The sequence below is a fragment of the Oryctolagus cuniculus genome, chromosome 2 (assembly GCF_051225735.1).
Source record: "Oryctolagus cuniculus isolate XC-2025 breed Fujian yellow rabbit chromosome 2, ASM5122573v1, whole genome shotgun sequence".
NCBI lineage: Eukaryota > Metazoa > Chordata > Mammalia > Lagomorpha > Leporidae > Oryctolagus > Oryctolagus cuniculus.
The window spans coordinates 114,805,578-114,827,586 of NC_142868.1; the positions used below are offsets into that span (position 1 = coordinate 114,805,578).

The 22,009-nt window shown below is 48.4% G+C and overlaps 3 protein-coding genes across 13 annotated transcripts in view; 2 read left to right on the forward strand and 1 right to left on the reverse strand.

The window, feature by feature from the left end:
- MGAT4A (alpha-1,3-mannosyl-glycoprotein 4-beta-N-acetylglucosaminyltransferase A) overlaps positions 1 to 6,077 on the forward strand; it is a 117,296-nt gene extending 111,219 nt beyond the window's left edge. For 7 of the 8 annotated variants that reach the window (XM_051842664.3, XM_089326018.1, XM_070068757.2 and 4 more), the window contains one exon: positions 115 to 6,077. In XM_051842664.3, coding sequence (XP_051698624.1) covers positions 115 to 141 — 27 coding nt within the window. In that variant the 3' untranslated portion in view covers positions 142 to 6,077. The remainder of the gene's footprint in view (positions 1 to 114) is intronic. The other variant, XR_016229174.1, reaches the window with a different exon arrangement.
- Positions 6,078 to 6,321: 244 nt separating this feature from the next.
- UNC50 (unc-50 inner nuclear membrane RNA binding protein) lies at positions 6,322 to 14,429 on the reverse strand. Of its 4 annotated transcripts, none has more exons than XM_008253562.5 (6): positions 14,321 to 14,429; positions 12,969 to 13,248; positions 11,498 to 11,618; positions 7,321 to 7,460; positions 7,131 to 7,232; positions 6,322 to 6,651 (listed from the first exon to the last, which is right to left on the reverse strand). In XM_008253562.5, the coding sequence occupies exons 2-6, from the start codon at positions 13,246 to 13,248 to the stop codon at positions 6,515 to 6,517; spliced, it is 780 nt and encodes a 259-aa protein (XP_008251784.1). In that variant the 5' UTR covers positions 14,321 to 14,429; the 3' UTR covers positions 6,322 to 6,514. The 4 variants fall into 4 exon arrangements, with proteins under 4 accessions (XP_008251784.1, XP_002710038.1, XP_089182149.1 ...); XM_002709992.6 differs by having other exon boundaries at positions 12,969 to 13,252; XM_089326023.1 differs by lacking the exon at positions 14,321 to 14,429 and adding an exon at positions 13,943 to 14,244 and having other exon boundaries at positions 12,969 to 13,252.
- Positions 14,430 to 14,502: 73 nt separating this feature from the next.
- COA5 (cytochrome c oxidase assembly factor 5) lies at positions 14,503 to 17,939 on the forward strand. Its single transcript, XM_002709995.6, has 3 exons — positions 14,503 to 14,752; positions 15,979 to 16,062; positions 17,452 to 17,939. Exons 1-3 carry the CDS (start codon positions 14,654 to 14,656, stop codon positions 17,491 to 17,493), a joined length of 225 nt encoding a protein of 74 aa, XP_002710041.1. The 5' UTR covers positions 14,503 to 14,653; the 3' UTR covers positions 17,494 to 17,939.
- The last annotated feature ends 4,070 nt before the right edge of the window (positions 17,940 to 22,009 follow it).

Here is a 22,009-nt window from a genome sequence, read left to right on the forward strand (position 1 = left end):
GTATATTAAATTAATGAAAGAGTTTAGATACTACATTTTTAAATGACATTTTGAAGGCTTTTTGGAATTGAAGGTTAACTGTCTGATCATACCTTTCATTATTTTGTATTTCAGATTCATATTAAAAAAGTCACAAATTGACCATCTATGAAACCAACATTTTTCTCCAGTGAATCTGTTAATTAAAGATAGTTAAGCATGTACCCTTTTTTTTTTTTTAACTTGAACACTACCTCTTGTGAAATCTACTGTAGATAAGATGATTGTCATTTCCACTTGGAAAGTGAATCTCCCATGGATAATTGTACTCAATTGAAATTGAAACTATGCTGTCCTCTGATTTTAACTTGACTCAAACATTTTACGACAGCCTGTTAATATGACTTGTACTATTTTGGTATTATACTAATACATAAGAGTTGTACATATTGTTACATTCCTTAAATTTGAGAAAAACCAATGTTAAATACATTTTATGAAGGGGGTACTTTTGAATTTCATTTATTTTAATATTATAGACCCTCTTTTATAGATTATCAGGGATTATATATATAGATATATAAATATACATAAAATGTTCTGGAATTAATTTATTAGAAACACCTAAGAAATACATATTTTTGTGCAGTAAATTTTTGGATTGATACTTTTTTTGAAAACCAGTTACCTTGCTTTTTTAAGTTCTTTCTATATTTACTTTGGAAATGCAAACATTACAAATCAATGCCATTTTTCAATGCACTGCCATTTAAGATTGATTATAGATGGATTTCTTAACTGAAGTACTTTTATAATTGCAACGATTCTGAACAAAATATTTTCAAAGGCATTTGTCATTCCTACAAGTCAAGATTTTAAAGACCAACATCCTTCTTGAGGGTTATTTTACTATACTGTGTATGGTGTATGTATTAGTCAGCTTTTCGTTATTATAACGAAATACTTGACACAGGCTTCTTATAAAGGAAATATATTTTGGCTCACAGTTTTGGAGGTTCACAGTCCAAGGCTGGGCAGACCCCATTGGTTTAGTCTCTGGTGATGGTATTGTTATTGGCAAAGTCCCAAGGTGGCACAGGGCATCACATGGCAAGAGGGAATGTACACATACGTTCTGTAGTTCTCTCATAAAGCCATGAGAATGTAATCACTGGGGCTTCACCCTGATGATCCAATCACCTCCCAAAGGCCTCTCCTCCAAACGCCATCACTGGATTAAGTTTCCACCCTGTAGGACCATAAGGACTTTGGGACCAAACCTTTAATATTTGGGCCTTTGGGGGACACTCAACATCCAGACTAATATCCAAACCGTAACAGTGTATGGTCACAGAAAATCAGGGTGATACATTTTAACATGCTGAATTATCATATACTTGTTATATTTCCTGATATGTAAAATGACAATGTCTTTTGGCCTTTTTAGTCTGTCTTTAATCTGTGAGTTAGATGCTTTATTCTTGTTGATCATTTTATAAATCTACACATTTTATGAGTTCTAATGGAATGTTTGCTAAGTAATGCTATTGCAAGGGTTGTAAAGTGGCTTCGTTTTAAAGAAAAACAAAATTGTAATATTGGATTTTAGTGAAAGGTATTGTAGCAGTTCTGTGTTTTCTTGAAATGGTTTATTCTGTCATGTTATGAACTGATAAATCCCAAGCCCTGCAATTCCAAACATTACTGCTACACATGAATATTAGCAGTCCTGGCAATCGGTGATGTCTACTAAAGATAAGTACATTAAAACATGAATTACCAACATCAGTTCCCAGCCAGTCTACTTTGACAACCCAGAGTTGCAGGTAGAGTACAGATGTGAGATGTTGAGCCGCTGAGCTTTCAGAGTAGGCCCTCGCCGAGGGCTTTGGTGGGATTGGTTCAGCTTCATCTGGTTGCCCAGTGAGCTGAATAAGTAGCATCAGACAGTACCACTCTCTGTGTAGTGTTATGAAGTGAAAAACATTGATACAGTGCAGTTATTGCCATCATTCTACATTGTAATAGTAATTTTTGGTTACTTTTGATGCCTGGAGTGATTTTTATGTCCAGCTGAAGTTGTTCATTGGAGTTTTTTAGACCTTTTCTTTAACTTAATTTTCTTGTCAGCTTTCTTTGGCCCGGTGACCACAGGCAAATTTCATTTGGAAGCAGAGTATCTGCGATCTATAAAACTTTGGCACCAGCTTAGCATACTAAGTTCCTGGAGTCCCCTGGGTCCCCGCTGCTTCAGTAGCCAGCTGTGGTTTCAGGAAGAAAGGCCACGCTCCTAAGGTCTGGTGAAGAGAAGATAGACTGCGACCCCTGAGGCCGTTTGTTAGAGCTGCTTTGAGGTCTTCCTGGCCAGCTTTTTCTGTCTTGCTGCTCAGTCTCCCCTCCCAGGTTTGCTCATCCCCCCCATTCCTAAAACTCCTGCCCGTCACCCAGACTCTTGTGCCCTCCTCCCCATGTCTGTTCCTAGAGCCTGGAATGTGGCTGGCACGTGGCAGGTGCAGTGGGCATCTGGGTGAGGAGACCAGCTGTTCTGCCTACCCTCCTCTACCTTCACTCGCTTCCTTTTCCTCCTGTCCTCACCACACACGTGCAGGTATCCTCAACTGTTTAGTTTTGATTATTGGGTGCATCTGTGGGGTGTGTTGCCTCTTTGACCAAACTGCAAGCTCTGGAGGTGAGCCTGGAACTCAGGCTTCTCTGTTCACGTGTGCTGCAGCAGGTGCTCACTGCATTGGCACCTGCCTCCTCCTTTTTGCCAGGTTCTATACGATGAGAAGCATCCATACTTTCTTTGCCCAGGCAAGACATTGTGGTGGTAGCCCTGAAGACTGGTGTTGAGGCAAAAGATTGGAAGTGAAAAGTACTTGAACTGAAAAGGTAAATTCCTGACCTTTGACAGGACATTAAACCACTTTTACCGAAACAGTGAAAGAGAAAAGTGTCAAATAGTAGAACTAAGTTGATAGGTAATATATGGCATGGCTTGGCATCTGATCTATATTTCACATATACTACTCAGACTTTCTCAAGCTGTGCTGGCCTAGCCACGACATGCATGGTAGCTATTTAAAAAAATTCAGTTCTGCAGTCACATGAATTTCTTAAGTGCTTAGTGGCCACATGAAGGTAGAGGCTGTCACATTGGACACCACAGATCCAGAGTGTTTCCATTACTGCAGAAAGTTCTGTTGGAGAGTATTGTGCCAAGAGTGCTAGTGCGGACATGTTAGAAATCAGTCAGTGAATTCTTATGATGGACTAAAGGAGATAATGTGGCTACATCATTATGTGTGTGGTGGGGTGAGTATTTTGGGTGAGAAAAGAAAGTTGAGGATTAGGATTCTAAGACCCAGGGTAAGTTCCTTACTATCCTCTCAGGCAGTTTCCACAGCATGCATTGCATCTGTAGTCAAAAAAAGATAGTGTAATTGGAAAGCTTTGGAATAAATTAATGCAAATGAATTGTTTTAGCCTGTAGGCTACCAGATGTGTGTGTATATTCAACCACTGGAGATTCTTTGAACAAAGGTATTATATAGTTTCTCTAATCGGTGGCCGCACCAGTACATAATTATAAGGTGTGATCGTTTTCAAAACCATTAGCAAAGTTCTGAAGGCTTTTAAAAAATCTGATCTAAGAATGAGAAAAATGTCTTCCAGCAGTGCTATTCCTCAGAGAAAGGGTTGGCTGGGTGAATACGATTGAATACGGTGTGTCTGGAGATTGTACTAATAGTGTGTATTTGTGGTAGGCAGAGTTCTAAAAATATCCTCTGAGTGTGGGGGTACCTGTGAATATGACCCAAGATTACATCCCATTATTTACCAAAGGGGGAGTTATCTGGGGGTGGCTCATCGGATCTTGAGCTCTTTGAAAGCAGTTTTCTCAGGCTGGTAGCAGAAGCCAGAGACTCAAAGCACCACGGGGGCTTCAGGGTGAAATGGGCCGTGTGAGAAGGAATATGGGCGGCTTTCAGGAGCTGAGAGTGTTGGCTGAAGGCCCAGGAAATAGGAACTCAGTCACAGAAAGCGAGTTCAGCCCTCAAGCTCATTCTCGGGCTTGGAGATGGATTCATCTCCAGATAGAGAGCCCAGCCTGGCAGACACCTCGATTCTAGCTCCATGAAATCCTGCTTACGCAGAGAGCTCAGCTCAGCCTGCTTGGACTTCTGACTGCAGAACTGTGAGCTAGTCAGCGTTGTTTCAAGCTGATCCTGTCCTAATCTGTTACGCAACAATAGAAAATGAATGCAATATGTAAAAGAGGCAGTCTTCATACTTGATTCCCTAAGGTATTAAGGTATATCGGCTATTTCTTGGTAAGTTCATGAAGTCAAGTCTTGGCTACCACAGAATACCTGAGTTTCATCTAAGATCTCTGCCAGAGATCTCAAACAGTCTTCACTGGAAGTTTGTTGGCAAAAAGTTGCAGCATTTTAGTGGTGTTTTATAAAGACATTGCTAAAATGAGATTGTAGGAATAGAATCAAAGTAGTGTATAAGAGGTCTTTTTTCCTGAGTGAGGTATTAATTCTTACTGATTTAGACTGCTTTGACCTTGACATAAGTGTATTAAAGAGTGACAGTGAAATTTTGAGAAAAAAATACTTAGTCTTTATGTAGAGATCAGATAATCTATTCTGGATGAGGGTCCTTTTTTGTTTTTTTAAACCAAAACCTAGTTTATTAGCACAGATCAAGTCCTCTATGTGCCAACTGAATTTCTGTACTATGAGAATGTTTTCCAAAATACCTCTATGCTTTCAAGCCATTAATTGCTAGTGATGTTTATTTTGGCTTATCCATTTATTCTGTGGGGTTTTTTGTTGTTGTTTTGTTTTGTTTTTATTGTACTGCCATAGCCCTGATGTAGGACAAGCAGCCTAAGGAAAGGGAATTATGCTAAAGCCTGTCAGTGATCAGAAATCCGAATCATAGCATACTGTGTTTAGGGAACTTAGATATCCAGGCAACTCCAATCTCTATAGAAGGAAAATTTTCCAAACCATGTAACAGTATTTATAGTGTGTAAAATTTAGTTTGATAATTGTGAATTTTTAAACTGATATTAACAGACTCATGCTATGATAATTAGTATGTTTACTTCATTAATGCATGTGAACACTGCTAAAAAGACTACTACCAGAGTATTATTTTAAAAAGGCAACCAAATGGAGGATTTTGTTATACATGTCTGTATCAGTAGCTATATCATAAATTTTTCCCTTCTTACCCAGAACACTCATTTCACCAGCTTGGGTACTTACCTAGAATACTGTTAAAGAACAAACATGAAAGAGGGCTAGCACCCCAATGCATGTGTGGGCTGAGCTGACACTTCGATAAAGTAAATGCAGTGCAAAAACACAGTGGTGCTAAAACTGTTCTAAAATAAGGATTGTTTGCTGTGGAGAATATTTTAATACCGTGGACATTAGGGAATTTTATGTATCACTTGCCCCTAGTTTTATTGTGTTAATAAGCAAGATGTCTTAGATCAAAGGTTTGGTACTGTAGCTTGATTAGCATTCCATTATTTATTTGAAATGCTGTGTTTGCTTCAATGTGGTGAACACACTTTCTGAAGACCTATTCTCTGAGCCTTAAATTGGGTTGACATCGACAGTACTGTAAGACGCACTGCCAGCAGATTTGATACCCTTCATCTCAGTGTAGATACAATGTTTCCAAGAAAGCTTTAGAAATCAGCTAGGTTTAAAAGTGTGTTTCATTTGTGGAATCAAAAACAACACTTCTTTGGAAAGGCTGTCACGGCATTTGGGGTTTCTGGAGGCATTCCTTCAAAAGCTGCCTGAGGAATCTCTTGGCCAGGTTGTACCAGATGTTTTTCCTTAAATGTATTGTACATATTTTCCTTGAAATATCTTCACTGGTTGAATGGTTAATATTTGTAGTAATATTTAGGTACCTGTTGGATTTTTAAAGGAAGATTATTTATTTTCAAGTTTGCTGCTATAATTGAAAACCCAATAACTGGTCCTGTCGACTGTGCCTTTCATCACTGTTTCTCTGTGCCACAACCATTCATCTGTATTTGAAATAAAGAAGTTTTAAAAATCATATTCAATGGAAGTTTATCAATGTTTACTTTATTTGGGTAAGTCTTACTGTTTAGAGCCGGTAGTGATTCCTGTTTTCTTTCAGGCAAAATCATGTGGCCTCTATCAGTGTTTACAGTAGAGCTCATTAGAAATGAGGTAGACCAGAGACAACGGGGCTATTTTCCAAAAGTAATTCATTTTAAAATTTCACATTTCTGTTTTCCCTAGTATCTGTGTGAATGAGCACATAGATTAACATGCATGCTTTAGTTTAAAAAATATTTATTATAGAAATGTACATTTAATTAGTCTTAAGGAATGTACTTAACAATAGTGTTAGCATATTTGTAAACTTTACACCTTTTAAGATATCTACAGAGATTATTTACAAGTTTTACAAGAAATCATCACTATACCAATACTGTTGCCACAGTTAAGCTGGAATATTGTCACTCTTTTCATTTCACTCGGTACTTGTAGAAAGAACAGAGAGTGTGGGTGAAGTTCCATCCTAGTGCTAGAGACAGCCCGTAGAGCAGAATGAGAGGTGCAAATGGGTAGAGAAGAATTACCGTACTTTTCAAAAATGGCAGTGCTGCAAAAGAAACATCCACATTGACTTTGGAAAAAAATTAAGACTAATGGACATTCTGAAAGATGTTACTTCAATAAAAGAAACTAATAGCCAGAGCTACAGGACTCATGATTGACTGCTTCCTTGTCAGTTAGCTGTTTCAGCCCACCAGCTGAGGGGGAAGCAAATCAGGTCCAAGGTTCAAGTGGGAGACAGACATCACAATTATTAATTAAAACTGGTGAATTTAAACTTCTTATAGCCTGAAAACCTTAAGGCAGAGAGAAGGCTGCTATTATAGGTGGTCTACAGAAACTTCATGGAAAATGAAAACACTGATTTCCTGCACCAAGACATTTTTAACTTCATTTTCCACAAACTTTTGAAGTAACGCTGTAACTATTATAATTGGGACAGTGCCTATAAATGTTCCATAAGGGAAGCTAGCAGTATCGCTGTTACAACTAATTGACCAAAACCAACTTTTTAACATTACTTACCACTATAACCTAGGAAGGTTACATAGATATAATAGCCAACCGCAATCAACCATAAGGTATTTCCAACTAAATATCCAATAAATGTGTCTGTAAGGATAACATCTGCCAGAAGAGATGCACACAGTGAGTCTCTTTACCAAGGCATACTGTAAAGGCTTTGGAAATACTTTGAAAAGTAACTGCTACTTACGGTTGATGAAAAAAAGCTGGATAAAATGCAAAATGACTAACAGAGGATAAAAAGCGTTCAGATGCACATCAAAGGCGTAGCCCCACTCCACATCGTAGTCCCGGCTCTGTCGTTTCACCAAGTACTTATTAGAGATGAACCTGAAGAACACAATTACAGTGTTTCATATGGCAGTGACCTCTGTATTTACCGACCACCAGACGTCATGTGGAGGCACAGCAGGAACCACCACAAAATCCCTGCCTCCCCTCTAGTGGAGAAGCCAGTAATGTAAACACAAGGGCGCTTCAAAGAGTTCTAGGCAAATCGTTTACTTTGGTGCAAAAAAATTAGAAATCTGTGCAGTGCATACTTTTTTCATGATAAGCATCATACGTGAACATTGTGAAGTTCTCTTGTATAGGCCACATGGTTCTACAGAGCAAATGAGGCAGGAGAGATGGAGAACTCAAACCTGAGATGCTGATTTAAATATGATGGTTATACCTGGGGAAAGACCCAGCTCGGCTTCGGGAATGGGCAGTGTGGGTGGCAGTGAGGAGGAAAGGAGTAGATGGCGTCACAGCAGAAACAGGGCCAGCTCTTGTGATGCCCGGGGCCACTTTCAGACCTCTGGCTTCTACTCCCGGTGAAAGGAGAGACCGCTGTGGAGCCGCGGCAGGTTTGACAGTTTCCATGCCGGCTGCCCCAAGAACACACTAGTGATAAGAGCACGAGTGGCTGCGGTGGCTGGGATACACTACAGCTGGAAGGTACAGCCCTCAGAATCAAGCACTAGATGTGGGGATGAGGAAAGTCCAAGATGACGGAGAGGTTTCTGCTTTCAACAGAAGATGTGGGTGCCAAGACCGAGGAGACTAGTTGCAGGAAGAGTATGTTTTTGTTTCTGTCAGTTTTCACTTAAGAGACAGGACAGCTGGTTCACTCCCCCAAATGCCTGCACTACCCAGCCAGGCCTGAACTGGAGCCAGGAGCTCAATCCAGGTTTCCTACTTGGTGGCAGGCACCCAATTACTTGAGCCATCACGAGCTGCTCCCCAAGCAGGATCAAGGGCCAGGAATCAAACAGGCACTCTTCTGTGGGTGTCTTCATCACTAAGCTCAATGTCTGCCCCAAAAAAGGGGTTTTGAAGAGTGCATGAGTTTGGATTTGGACCCGTTATGTTAAAAATGCCTATTAAAAGACATTGTTGAGGGGCCGGCGCCATGGCACAGTGGTCTGAACAGCCCTGGCCGGAACCGCCGGCATCCCATATGGGTGCCAATTCTAGTCCCGGCTGTTGCTCTCCTGATCGAGCTTTCTGCTGTGGCCTGGGAAAGCAGAAGAAGATGGCGCAAGTGCTTGGGCCCCTGAATCCACATGGGAGACCCGGAAGAAGCTCCTGGCTTCGGATCAGCGCAGCTCCAACGTCGTGGACAATTGTGGAGTGAACCAGCAGATGGAAGACTTCTTTCTGCCTTTGCCTCTGCCTCTCTGTAACTCTTCCTTTCAAATAAATCAATCTTTAAAAAAAGGCAGGGAAGGAGTGGCCAGTGAACACTATATCCGGCCATGAGAACAACTGGTCAGGCTTAATTTTCAGTGAAGTGACAAATGAATTACAAGTATAATATCCAGGTAATAGAAAAGATGATCTTAGAAAAAGAATAAAAAGATCATTTTAGGGGTTGGTGCTGTGGCGCAGCAGGTTAAAGCCCTGGTCTGCAGTGCCGGCATCCCATATGGGCGCTGGTTCAAGTCCCAGCTGCTCCACTTCTGATCCAGCTCTCTGCTATGGCCTGGGAAAGCAGCGGATGATGACCCAAGACCTTGGGCCCCTGCACCCATGTCAGGGACACAGAGGAAGCTCCTAGCTTCAGATCACTCAGCTCCAGCCATTGCAGCTATTTGGGGAGTGAACCAGTGCATTGAAGACCTCTCTCTGTCACTCTTTCAAATAAATAATAAAAAATCATTTTACCATAAATACCCATGGACATACAACATACTTAATGTGTCACCCATTTCAATTCAGGGATACAGTTAAAAAAATGCTAGACCTATGACCAGTAAAAATACAGTACCGGTGGTGGGGGGGATGGCACGGTATCTAATAAACTGTCCCCCACAGGATTACCTGAAAATGCCAAAATTCTGCTTCACTCAGACAACTGGAACTTAACAAAACATTGCCCATTTTAGCCAAGCAAAGGTACCACGGCAATTTTACAGACTCAACGTGTAGCTCGCTCCCCTAGAGTCCCACCTGTGGTCAGTCTGCAGCCACACCACCCCAGCCTACCCCACACAGGGCGCGCTCTGCAGTCCCAGCTCTGGAACGCACACGTCCTTCCTACGAGAGCGGGGAGTCAGCTGCAGCTCTCACCTCAACGATGCCAGTCTCGTACTTGGTTTAGGGTAACCCGCTTCAGTATCTACTGACCTTCATCTCTACTAAGTATGCAGTGAGCACCCTGAATTGAGCAGGTCCAACATGGCTTCCCCTGCACCAAAGCCTGAAACTATGCCAGGTGCTCTTCTTTTCACAGTCCTCTCAAATACCTGACAAAACAGATCATGAGAGAGGACACTGGGACCAAGTGTCACACAATGACAGAGCTGGCACCCCAACTCCTGAGAACGGTCCCCCAGGTTTCCTGACAGCCACCTCCACCCCTGCTCAACTACCAGATCCTCTACTGAGACCACGCGCCCTGCATGTGGCAGGCCAACCACACAGGGGCGCTCTATCTGTAGGGAACCAAAAAGCCAAACACCAGATGCGGTCTGTACACTGTTGTTAAATCAAGCCTAAAGTCAGACGCAACCCTCTCAAACAAACACAACACCCCGGTGCTCTCCATAGGAAAGCACAAGTTAAAAATAAATCCTCTGTTGGCTGGCGCTGCGGCTCACTTGGCTAATCCTCCACCTACGATGCTGGCACCCTGGGTTCTAGTCCTGGTTGCTCCTCTTCCAGGCCAGCTCTCCGCTGTGGCCCCGGAAGGCAGTGGAGGATGGCCCAAGTGCTTGGGCCCTGCACCCCATGGGAGACCAGGAGAAGCACCTGGCTCCTGGCTTCAGATCAGCGCAGCGAGCTGGCCGTAGCAGCCATTAGGGGAGTGAACCAACGGAAGGAAGACCTTTCTCTCTCTAACTCTGCCTCTCAAAAAAATAAATAAATAAATCCTCTGTCAAGTATACTTTCTATAAAAGATTCAAGTAAGATTCCATGAAATAATCCGTGAGATTTAAGTGGCTCTAAACACCATGGAACACTGACGCATCTAGAAGTAGTCTCAGGGCCGGTGCTGTGGCATAGTGGGCTAAGCCTCTGCCTGCGCTGCTGGCATCCCATATGGGCGCTGGTTCAAGTCCTCCTCCACTTCCACTCCAACTCTGCTGTGGCCTGGGAAAGCAGTGGAAGACGGCTCAAGTCCTTGGGCCCCTGCACCTGTGTGGGAGACCTGAAAGAGACTCCAGGCTCCTAGCTTCGGATCAGCACAGCTCCGAGCCAGTTGGGGAGTGAACCAGCGGATGGAAGACCTCTCTGCCTCTCCTTCTTTGTATAACTCTGACTTTCGAATAAATAAATAAATATATCTTAAAAAAAAAAAAAAAAAAGTTGTCTCCACTGATGAAGGGAGAAAGCCACGCTTTCTCACAGACAACCAAAGCAGAACTGGCTAGGTGCAGTAATTCCATCAGTATGACATAAGCAGTATTTCTAACACTGGCCAAATATTGAAAACACATACCACTCCTTAGAGTGTTTTATGATCCAGGTACCTACACAGGAAGCAAGTTATCATAATTGTGACTGTCAACACTGACCGTTGAGGGACAGGTGTTTGGCCCAGAGTTAAGATGCCCACATCCTATTACTGGAGTGCCTGTGTTTCAATCTGCTGACTCCAGCTTCCGGCTAGTGTGCGTCCGGGAAGGCAGGGATGACGGCTCCCTACCACCCACACGGGAGACCTGGACTCAGTCCCTGGCTTCTGGCTTGGGCCTGGTCAAGCCCTGGCCATTGTAGGCAACTGGGGAGTGAACCAGCAGATGGGAGCTCTCTCAAAACAGTAATAACAATAAGTTGATACTTTCAATTCATTTATCTTCATTTCAATTTCCATTACCTACTGTCCCCTTGAAGCACAGAGGTTCTACAGTATCAGAAGGCCAAAGCACGGTACTTACCACATTAAAGTTGATATCAGCAGACCGACGCCTACACAATCTATGAATACAACCCACAGGAGAAGCTTTATTGTCTCAAAAAATCCCATGTCCAGGACAAAGCCAAATCCTATAGTGGAAACTGAAAGAAAGAGTTACAACATACATTCGGGCACTCTGCGCGGGTTCTGGTGGTACAGGACACCTGCCCTGCCCTCCAGGGACCCAGGGCCTAGCAGGGGGGTGGACACATGGAAACCAAACTCCCGCGACATGTGACTCATGGAGCAAGGCACGGCAGCTGGAAGGTGCCACGGCAGTGAGGCACATGACCTTCACGGAGGCCCCTCGCGGGCAGTTCCCAATGCTAGCCCTGGCATTTACAACAGCACAGAGAAGGCCCTCCCCTATCTCAGGTCCAGCTACAGGTGAAAACCTGCACACAGTGGCATCTCACGCTGCAACACCCTGCAGGTGAAAGGGGCCCTTTCGTTACACTACTGGGAAAGTTCAAAGTAGTCCTCAAGTTCGCAGTACTTTAAGAGCTCTAAGTCTGGATGTGCCTGTTTGTGAAATACACTTTCCAAGCTCAGCATTCCGTGTCACTGGCATTCGGGAACTGATTCACAGTAGTTACAAGACATGGAGTGGGCCGGCACTGTGGCGCAGGTTAAACCAAGCCCTACGACGCCAGCATCCCATGTGCACAGCCGTTTGAGTCCCAAATATTCCACTTCCAATCCAGCTCCCTGCTACTGCGCCTGCAAAAGCAGCGGAAGATGGCCCAAGTGCTTGGGCCCCTGTGACTCACGTGGGGGACCCGGATAAAGTTCTAGGCTCCTGGCTTTGGCCTGCCCCAGCCCCAGCCACTGCAGGCATTTGCATGAACGAGTGGATGGCAGGTTTCTCTCTTTCAAATAAATAAATCTTTAACAAGAAAACTCAAGGGACTTGTGCCGTGGCACACTGGGTTAAAGCCACAGCCTGCAGTGCCAGCACCCCATACGGGCACCAGTTCAAGTCCTGGAGGCTCCATGTCCAACCCAACTCCCTGCTAATGCGCCTGGGAAAGCAGCAGAGGATGGCCCAAGACCTTGGGCCCCTGCACCTGCGTGGGAGACCCGTATAAAGTTCCAGGAGCCTGGCTTTGGCCTGGCCCAGCCCTGGCCATTGAGGGAGTAAGCCAGAAGATGGAAGCTCGCTCGCTCGCTCTCCCCCTTCCAACTCTTCCTTTCAAATGCATGGATTTTAAAACCCTGTCCCCGGCTTATCAAAGTGCCAAGATAAGTGTCCTGTGGCTGGGCTTGGGACCTGCTGCACCTGACGGAATACAAGTCTGCTCTCCTGGGAGATTTCTGCAGCTTCAGAAGCAGGGACCAGCATCCAAGGGCCCCAGATTCTCAGCACGTGTGTAACACGAGAGCCTGCAGACGCCCAGCCTACCCTGAGGCCTCCCTACGCCCGTCACCTGTACTGCACACACAGCACTTACCGCAGAGCCAGACACTCAACAGGACCAAGAAAGCTGGGTCATCTCTGGCCCACTGGTCCTTCGTCTGCTTCCGGTAGTGGAAGTTTCTATAAACCCTCTGCGGGGACGTGAACAGGTAGAGCATCTGCCAGGCGGCAAACTCGAAGTCCATCTGCCGGAAACGGAAAAGCCGGCGCAGGTACTTGTAGCGCTTTGCTCCAGCCGTGTGTCTCGCTGCATCCCGGGAACTCAGGACCCCGTTCCCGTGCGCGGACGCATGCACGGAAGTACTGGGTAACATCTTCCTACGTGGAAGACAAGAGTTTTACTTGGGCAACAGCTCAAGAAGCGTCTGGCCGCCAGCACCTCCCTTCTCAGTTACCGACCTGCAAGACGTGTCACACACCCCACCCCCAACCTTCCAGAAGGGTCAGGGGGTCACAAGCTACTGCCGCGGGCTCTGAGGCTTGCCCTGGGGCCACAGCAGTGTCCACTGCACTTGCACTGCAGGCAGGTGCAACACTATGACCCGCAAAACTTCCCCGGCAACACCTCTCCGGGATCCCCGCGTTTCATCCGCTCGTCTCACTTAATCCTTGGAAGCCCCCGCCCAGGCAGCTACTGTTAGCTGCAGGAGTGGAAACGGAGGCGCCCAGCCAGGGAGGAAGCCAGAGCCGGACCCCGGCTCAAAATTCCGTGCTCTAAACCACGAGCCCTCAAGGAAACACCTCTGACTAAGCCGCCGCGAAGGCAGTGTTGCCAAACAGGCAAGCCGCTCCCTACGCAGGTGCATCCGCCTATAGCGAGCTCCCTGTTCGTGAGAACGTGATCAAAGCAAAGCAGAGCTCCATCCCCATGGGCTTCGCGCTCAGAACGGCTCAGCAGAACAAACAGCAGCGGGGAGTCGAGTCCTGGCCAAGCAGCCCTAAGCCAGGTCGGTGAGCGCAGGCCGGCGCCTGGCCACCACGCCCAGCAATCCCTGTATCCCACTCCACCTCGCAGGCTTCCGGGACGCAGCGGCACCTCGCCGGGCCCAGCAGCTGCTCCCCATCAGCGCGAGGCCCCCGGCACCCCTCCCAGCTTCAGCAAATAAGCACGCAGAGCGCCCAGCTACAGGGAACTTTCAGACAAGCAGTAAGTGACGACCGAGTATAAGCCCCCACGCCACATTCCAGACACGCTTAGACTAAACATCACTCCTTTATCTGCCATTCCTATGTAACTGGGCGTCTGCAGTTTCGTATGACAACTCGACTGCGGCCAGAGGCCGGACGCAGGCGTGGTCACCCGCCCGGCCGCGAGCTGCCGGAAGCAACGCTCCCCCCACGCCCCGGCCCGAAGCGCGCGTGGAAGGACTGGTCCTCAGGCCTCACCTGGAGCCCTGCGGCGGCCTCCGCCCAGGTCCGGGCTAGCCCCTTCCCTCCGCCCAGAAGCCGAGCCCAGGAAGGGCCCACTTCCCTTTCAGCAACGTAGACGGCGCCCGGGGCGCGTCGCACTGACGTATCGTGCGCACAGCACACTTCCGTCGCACACGCGCGCACGGCACCCTGGGCTTTGTAGTTCCTCGGACGGACCGCCGCAAGCCTTCCGGAAGTTGTTACGATCGACTTCCGGTTCCTTCCACCGCGAGCATCGCGGGCCCCCGCCGGGTGGTATCCTTTGCGGACGGAGACGGGAGCGGCCGCGGCGGGGCGGGGGACGTCGGAATGCCTCGGTATTACGAGGACAAGCCGGAGGGCGCTGCGTGCGCCGGCGTGAAGGAGGACCTGGGCGCCTGTCTGCTGCAGTCGGACTGTGTGCTCCAGGTAGCGCGGCGGGGCGCTGCGGGTGGCGACCCCTCCTGCCGCCGGTGGCCGGGCCCGGCGGAGGTCTCCAGGTGGACCGCGGGGCCGCCAGGAGCCGGGAGCTGGTTGTCCTCGGCGTAGGTCGCAGCCCCAGCTTAGTGAATGTGGGCAGAGGCCCAGGGAGTCACGTTTCTCCTGTTGACTCTTGACCTCGGGAGGCCAGAAGCTCGGGGCGTATTAGGATGTAGGTTCCAGCGCATGCTACGGAGCCCCCGAGTAACAGTGGCTTCGACAGGAACAAGCGCTCTCCCTGGCTCTTGTGTGTATAGGGCCGCTTGCCTCCGGCTTCCTTGGGTCCAGACACCGCTGGCCCTGTGACGGGAAACGGGGTGGTGCTCTCATAACTCTTGGCCACAGCTCGGGCCCGCCAGGCGACATGGAGTTAAGTGGGGAAAGGGGCGAACCTCTCGAGGGTTACACCTGCTTCCCACGACTCCATTGGCTGGAAGCTAGTCACATGATCACACCCAGCCGCGGGATTGGCTGGGGAGGTAGCCCTCCGAAGGCTTGATAAAAAGGAAGCCTGAGTATCGGGATACCCAGCAGTGGCTCCTTGCGCGGGAGGGTGGGTGATGGGTTAGTTTCTCGCTTAGCTGTGGTCCGTCTAGACGGATGCTTCCACCAGGCAGTGGGCCGGGGCAGGGAGAGCCTGTGAAGGTTGCAGCCTAGACTAGGGCAGCACCAGCCCCTGTGTTAGTCTTTTCTGTTGGTCTGTTGTCGGCCTCCATCTCCCAGCGGCAGAGGAACAGATAGAGAGGCACCAGCTCACGCGAGGGGAGTGTGGCTGGCACCTGAGCGATAAAGGCCTGGGGTTTGCAGTGCAGGGGTTGGGGTCGCAGTCCGCCCACAATGAACATGTTTTGATTTTACAGCACATGGTGCAGTTTTTATCCATAAGGAGACGAATATAACCCTTCCTGGATTTTTGTATTAACATTAAAAAAATACTATGGAAACCAGTGTTTTTCAAGAATTTAAGCACACCTTTAAAGTGCCGAAAAGTTATTTTATGATTTATTTGCTATTCTGTAAGCACCAGCCATCAAAAGGAATAGAGAGCAATTTTTATGTGACTATTTTCTCTTTTTGTCTTTGCTGTAACCTTAAAAAGAACTATTTTCAGAAAGAGTTATTTTGTACTTGGTGAGAACGTTTCCCAAGCATTGATGTTGTGTTTTGTGTCACAGGAAGGGAAGTCCCCCCGGCAGTGTTTGAAGGAAGGATACTGCAAGGCTTTGAAATACTCATTTTTTGAGTGTAAAAGATCAATGGTAAGTGAATTTATAGAATTAAACGGTAACAGGTGCATTAGCAGGGAGCTGGATCAGAAGTGGAGCAGCCGGGACTCGAACCGGTGCCCACATGGGATGCCGGCACTGCAGGCTGCAGTTTAACCTGCTGTGCCACAGCGGGTTACTGGCTTCTCGGAACCTCCCTCTGACTGCCTCACCGTCAGGCCTGCCCTTCCAGCAGTCTCGGCACATGGAACCCCTGCAGCTCCACTGCACAGGCCGCAGACACCAGGGACGGCGCAGCGTCAGTGGCGTGGGGGAGCTGGGGTCCTGTTAGAGACGGGGCCGTCGTGGTGAGGGTGGGCTGCAGCGTCGGAACCTGCTCCTCTCTCACAGGGTGAGCCGCTCACTGTTCTCTTTTGGATAGCCACGGGTACGGATTTTGGTTTGTATTTTAACATGGCTCTTAGCTACTTCGTCTAGAGCTCAGATAGTTTTTCTATCTGCGGCTGCCTGCCCCACGCTGGCTGTGTTGGACTCATTGAGGGTCCATCCCCAAAATAGTTCTTTGTCGTAGAACTTACGGGACGTGACACTAACCGTCATCGGGGCGATCCTGCCTTCGCTCAGACGGACTTCAGAGCCCGTGGTTCCACTACATCTCGAAGAAGCAGCCACGCCGTGAGCTGATGGCAGAGAGTGTGCCCACAGCCTGTGCCGGCCGCTCAGGCCACTCGGGCCAGGGAGTCTTCGAGTCAGTTACAGAAAAGGGGAGAGACAGAGCGAGAGCAAGAGCGAGAGCTTGTCCATGCACTGGTTCACTTCTGGCTGCAGTGGCCAGGCTGGAGCCGGGAGCTTCTTCCAGGTCTACCACGTGGATGGCAAGAGCCCAAGCCCTTGAGCCATCTTCTGCTGTCTTTCCTAGATCATTGGCAGGGAGCTGGATCGGAAGTGGAGCAGCCGGGACACGAACCTGTGCCCATATGGGATGCTGGCACTGCAGGCAGTGGATTTACCTGCTACGCCGCAGTGCCGGCCCAGGCCAGGGATTCTTAACCCTGGGAGACACGTGCTGCTGAACTCTTGGAGGGGCCTTTCCCCTTTCTTAGCCACTGCCTATTTAAAGATTCCTAATCCATTGGAATGTTACAGGTTAGTTAGGAAGCTGAGTTTGCAAGACGAATGTATGTTGAGGATAGCTGAGAACAGAAATGTGATTCGGATGCTGCTTCAGGGGGAAATCCTGAAGAGCGGCTTTGTGAACGCCATCTGTGTGTGTGACCTTGTTTTTCTTGGTGGCTCTGCCCGTTGCCTGTTTGATTTGCTGGACACTGGTTTCCCTCTCTCCTACGGTGCCGCCCCTCTCCAAGGCTGTCTTTCCTTCATTCTGCGGGGCTGAATTTGACCTCATTGTCCATTTATTTTCAGCTGGACGCCAGGTCAAGATTCAGAGGAAGAAAAGGATATTGACACCGTTCTGTTGAAACCAAGACGAAGACAGCAGGACTTCCCTGATCACTGGCAGACAGGGCCAAACAGGAGGCGCAGCTTTTGCTGCATCTGTCGGTTAGCGAGGTCTGCCCTCCGTGCGCTGGGGAGAATGAATGAAGAGGTCTGTTTTCCAATATGTAGGAAGTGATTATTTTGATTAAGTTATTTTTAGGAGAATTTGATTGAAGAGCTACGAACTATGTGTTTTGCGTTTATTGTTCTAAGGCAAGGAATGGAAAGACAGCTCTTTTCAAATCTGACCCTTACACATACAGCGTGTGAGGAGGAAGGCCACCGGTGTCACTGACAGCCAGTCACACGGAGCCTGTGCAGTGTGGTTGGGGGAGTTTAGGGTGACACTTTTTTGTGTGTTCAATCTGTCCTTAGTTTGAAAATAAACTGGTTTTGATTTCTTGAAGCAGAAATGCCTAATCTGCACTCACTAACGTAGCCACCCCAGTGCTGCCAGCACGCTCGTGCTCCCGAGCGCCCGTCTTCGGCCCGGCCTGCTCCGCACGTGAGCAGCGTCAGCCCGTCGGGGAGTCCCGATCCCAGAGCAGTGCAGGAACTCCCGTGTGCCAGGGCACATTAATCCATCTTCAGAGGAACCCTGGCCTTCCCTGGACCAGCTGCCCCGCGCTGGGCCAGAGCTGCCAGGGAAAGGGACGGGGTCTGGGACCTTGGCCAGGCTCCCATCACACACCGGACCGGACACAAGACGGGCCACAGCCCCAGGGGACTGAGAGCCCTGGAGTACACTCGGACAGCAGCCGTTCACCGTGGAATGCGAGGGCAGAAACCATGATGTGGCTGAAGCTGTTTACAATGACAGTAATTCATCCCATTCTGATCACTTCACTGAGAGCCAAACAGGAGTCCAAGTTTCCGCTCTATTTCTCTGCATTTTAGGATAATGAAAAATCACTGCTGTTTTTTTTTTTTTTTTTTTTTTTTGAAGATTTATTTATTTGAAAGGCACAGTTACAGAGAGAGAGAAAGTGTTCCATGCACTGGTTCACTCCCCAATTGGCTGCAACGGCTGGAGCTGTGCCGATCTGAAGCCAGGAGCCAGGAGCTTCTTCCAGGTCTCCCACGCGGGTGCAGGGGCCCAAGGACTTGGACCATCTTCCACTGCTTTCCCAGGCCATAGCAGGGAGTTCGATTAGAAGAGGAGCAGCCGGGACTTGAACGGCGCCCATATGGAATGCCGGCACTGTCGGTGGCAGCTTTGCCCGCTACACCACAGCACCGGCCCCCCACTGCTGCTCTGTACTTCCCAGCCTGCTGGAGTTCAAGCCTCCGAGGCAGCACGTGGCTCGCTCGCTTTGTGAACGTTGCCCTGAAGCTGTGGGCACTGAGGCGCTGCTCCAGAGTAGCACCGACGTCTGACGCGTGCGCTGCTTCGCACTGGGGAGGGAAGTGACTGTTGCACCCATGTAAGTGCTGGAACCTTTATCAAAGTCGCTTTGATAAGAAGCTCCTTAAAATATATTTTAATTTCATTTGAAATACTGAGAGGTCTTCCATCTGTTGATTTCCCAAATGCCCACGTCAGCCAGGGTTGCGCCAGGCTGCCGCCAGGGGCCCAGAACTCAGAGGCTCTCACATGGGTGGCAGGAACCCGGATAAGTGAGCCATCATCTGTGCACATCTGCAGGCAGCTGGATAGGCAGTGGAGTAGCCGGGACTTGAGCCAGGCACTGCGGTACAGGATGCAGGCATCACCAAGTCCCCGCCTCCTGAGCTGTATTTTGTAAAACCTAGTGAGCTTTATTGTTTAGTAACAGCTGAGATTTGGAGGAATTCACATACCATAAAATTCACCCTTGACCTACAAAATCCAGTCGTGTTCAGTATTTCCAGAGTTGAGCAACTATTGCCACTGTCTAGTTCCAGGACATTTCCACCATCATGGAGAAACCCACCCCCACTCCTCGTCACTCCTGGTCCTTCCCTCCCAGCCACCACCAGAGAAACTCCACAATCGGGCCAGTGCTGTGCTGCTGGCATCTCTTATGGGCACTGGCTCGTGTCCTGGCTGCTCCTCTTCCCGTCCAGATCTCTGCCAGGGCCCAGGTGTTTGGGCCCCTGCACTGAGAGGGAGACCCAGAAGAAACTCCTGGCTCCTGGCTTCGGATCAACCCAGCTCCAGTCACTGGTGGCCATTTGGAGAGCAGATGGAGGACCTCTCTGTCTCTCCCTCTGTCTGTACCTCTACCTCTCAAATAAATAAAATGTTAAAAAAAAACAAAAAAAACTTCCACATTAAATCAAATCATAGAAACACTAACACCTTGTGCCAAATGGGCTTCCAGACTCCCTGGCCTCTTTGGTCCAGGGGTGGCTCCCATCATTACCGGCACCACCTCATTTGTACTGCCAAATACTATTCCACAGCATGGACATACCACATTTTATTCCTTCACCAGTTGCTGGACTTTGGACTGTTTTCACCTTGGGGCAGTTGTGACTAATGCTGTGAACATTCATGAACAAGTTCCGAGTGGACCTGTGTCGCATCTCCCTCGGTGTGTACCTACCGTGATTGTCTTCACGCATGATCACATGACAACAGCTTGATGAGCTGAGCTCTCCACAATGGCTGACACACCACTGTCCGTTCTCACCAGCAGTGAACAAGGGCTGCGGTTTCTCCACACCATCACCCCCACGTGTTCCCTATTTGACTACAGCCAGTCAGCGGGGACATAAGGTGGCTTTTCCTTGGGATTTTGATTTGATATTTCCCGAATGGCTAATGATGCTGAGCGTGTTTTCATGTGCTTATTGGCCATCCATTTGCATGTCTTTGAAGAAATATTTATTGCGGTCCTTAGGCCACTGTGCAGTTGGGTTGTCTGGACACAAATCCCTTAACGATGGATGAGGCCTGGCATGTTTTCTCAGAATCTGTGCTTTGTCGTCTCACGTTCTTTTTTTTTGACAGGCAGAGTGGACAGAGAGAGACAGAGAGAAAGGTCTTCCTTTTTGCCGTTGGTTCACCCTCCAATGGCTGCCGCGGCCGGCGCAGCACGCTGATCAGATGGCAGGAGCCAGGTACTTATCCTGGTCTCCCACGGGGTGCAGGGCCCAAGCACCTGGGCCATCCTCCACTGCACTCCCTGGCCACAGCAGAGAGCTGGCCTGGAAGAGGGGCAACCGGGACAGAATCTGGCGCCCCGACCGGGACTAGAACCCGGTGTGCTGGCGCCGCAAGGCAGAGGATTAGCCTAGTGAGCCGCGGTGACGGCCATCACTTTCTTGATAGTATCCTTTGAAGCACAATTTGAACTTGGCTGAATGAACACCCTATAGTGTTTCTGAGAAACCACTGCCTCATGGAAGCTTAGGGAAACTTAGTTTTCAGCTTAGAGTCTTGTAGCTTTCACCTCCTCCATGCAGGTCTGTAATGTTTCATGTCTCATGCCTTTAGTGGTAACTATAGTTTACAAATTCCTAATCGCTGTCAGTGTGTAACAAAACTTACCATTCTCACCAGGTTTCAGTGCACAGTTCAGCGATGGTGCACGTCTCACAGTTGGGCAACCTCCAGTCCTGTGCTTCATGTTTGTGAAACCCAGAGTCCCCAGTACAGCACCCTCCCCACCCCGCCCCACAACCACCACTCCGCTTCCTGTTGCCGTCTGACTACTGTTCAGTGCGTCTCATTTGTCCCTTTTCACTGGACTCTCACGGCGTAAGGCTGTCCAGGTTGATCCACGCTGTAGCTGGTATCAGGATCTCCTTCATAAGGCCATTCTGTTGTATGTAAATACCTACGTATTTTGTTTAACCATTTGTCAGTGGATACATGGGTTGCCCCACGTTGGGGCTGCTGTGGGTAACGCTATACACGTGGGGCTGTTAAATGCCTCTGGGACCCTGTTTTCAACTCCTGTGATTATTAACCTGAAGTGAACTACTGGATCATAGGGTAATTAATCCTTGTAAATTTTATCCTCATAAATCCACCATAGTGCTTTCCACAGCAGCCAAACCAGTGTCTATACCTGCAAACAGGGCACAAGGCAGGGTTCCAATTTTTCCAGATCCTGACACTTTTTCATTTTCTGTTCTTTGAATGGTGGCTGTGCTAATGTGGGGGGGAGGGGAATCTCATTGTAGTTGTTTTTTTTTTTTTTTTGGATAGGCAGAGTTAGACAGAGAGAGAGAGGTCTTCCTTTTTCCGTTGGTTCACTCCCCCACCCCAAATGGCCACTATGGCCGGCGCGTTGCGCTGATCCGAAGCCAGGAGCCAGGTGCTTCTCCTGGTCTCCCATGTGGGTGCAGGGCCCAAGCACTTGGGCCATCCTCCACTGCACTCCCGGGCCACAGCAGAGAGCTAGACAGGAAGAGGAGCAACCAGGACAGAATCCGGTGCCCCGACCGGGACTAGAACCCGGGGTGCTGGCGCCGCAGGCAAAGGATTAGCCTAGTGAGCCGCGGCGCTGGCCTCATTGTAGTTTTGATTTGCATTTCCTTAACGATTGGTGTT

What these genes read in the sequence shown, in the direction of transcription:
- COA5 (XM_002709995.6), top strand. Translation starts at nt 14,654, where the DNA reads ATGCCTCGGTATTACGAGGACAAGCCGGAGGGCGCTGCGTGCGCCGGC. An exon ending in AGTCGGACTGTGTGCTCCAG is followed by an intron (nt 14,753 to 15,978) that starts GTAGCGCGGCGG and finishes TTTGTGTCACAG; the next exon opens with GAAGGGAAGTCCCCCCGGCA. An exon ending in TTGAGTGTAAAAGATCAATG is followed by an intron (nt 16,063 to 17,451) that starts GTAAGTGAATTT and finishes ATTTATTTTCAG; the next exon opens with CTGGACGCCAGGTCAAGATT.
- UNC50 (XM_089326023.1), bottom strand. Translation starts at nt 13,998, where the DNA reads ATGGGGAGCAGCTGCTGGGCCCGGCGAGGTGCCGCTGCGTCCCGGAAG. An exon ending in GCGTCCCGGAAGCCTGCGAG is followed by an intron (nt 13,253 to 13,942) that starts GTGGAGTGGGAT and finishes TCTTCCACGTAG; the next exon opens with GAAGATGTTACCCAGTACTT. An exon ending in CCAGCTTTTTTTCATCAACC is followed by an intron (nt 7,233 to 7,320) that starts GTAAGTAGCAGT and finishes CTCTTCTGGCAG; the next exon opens with ATGTTATCCTTACAGACACA.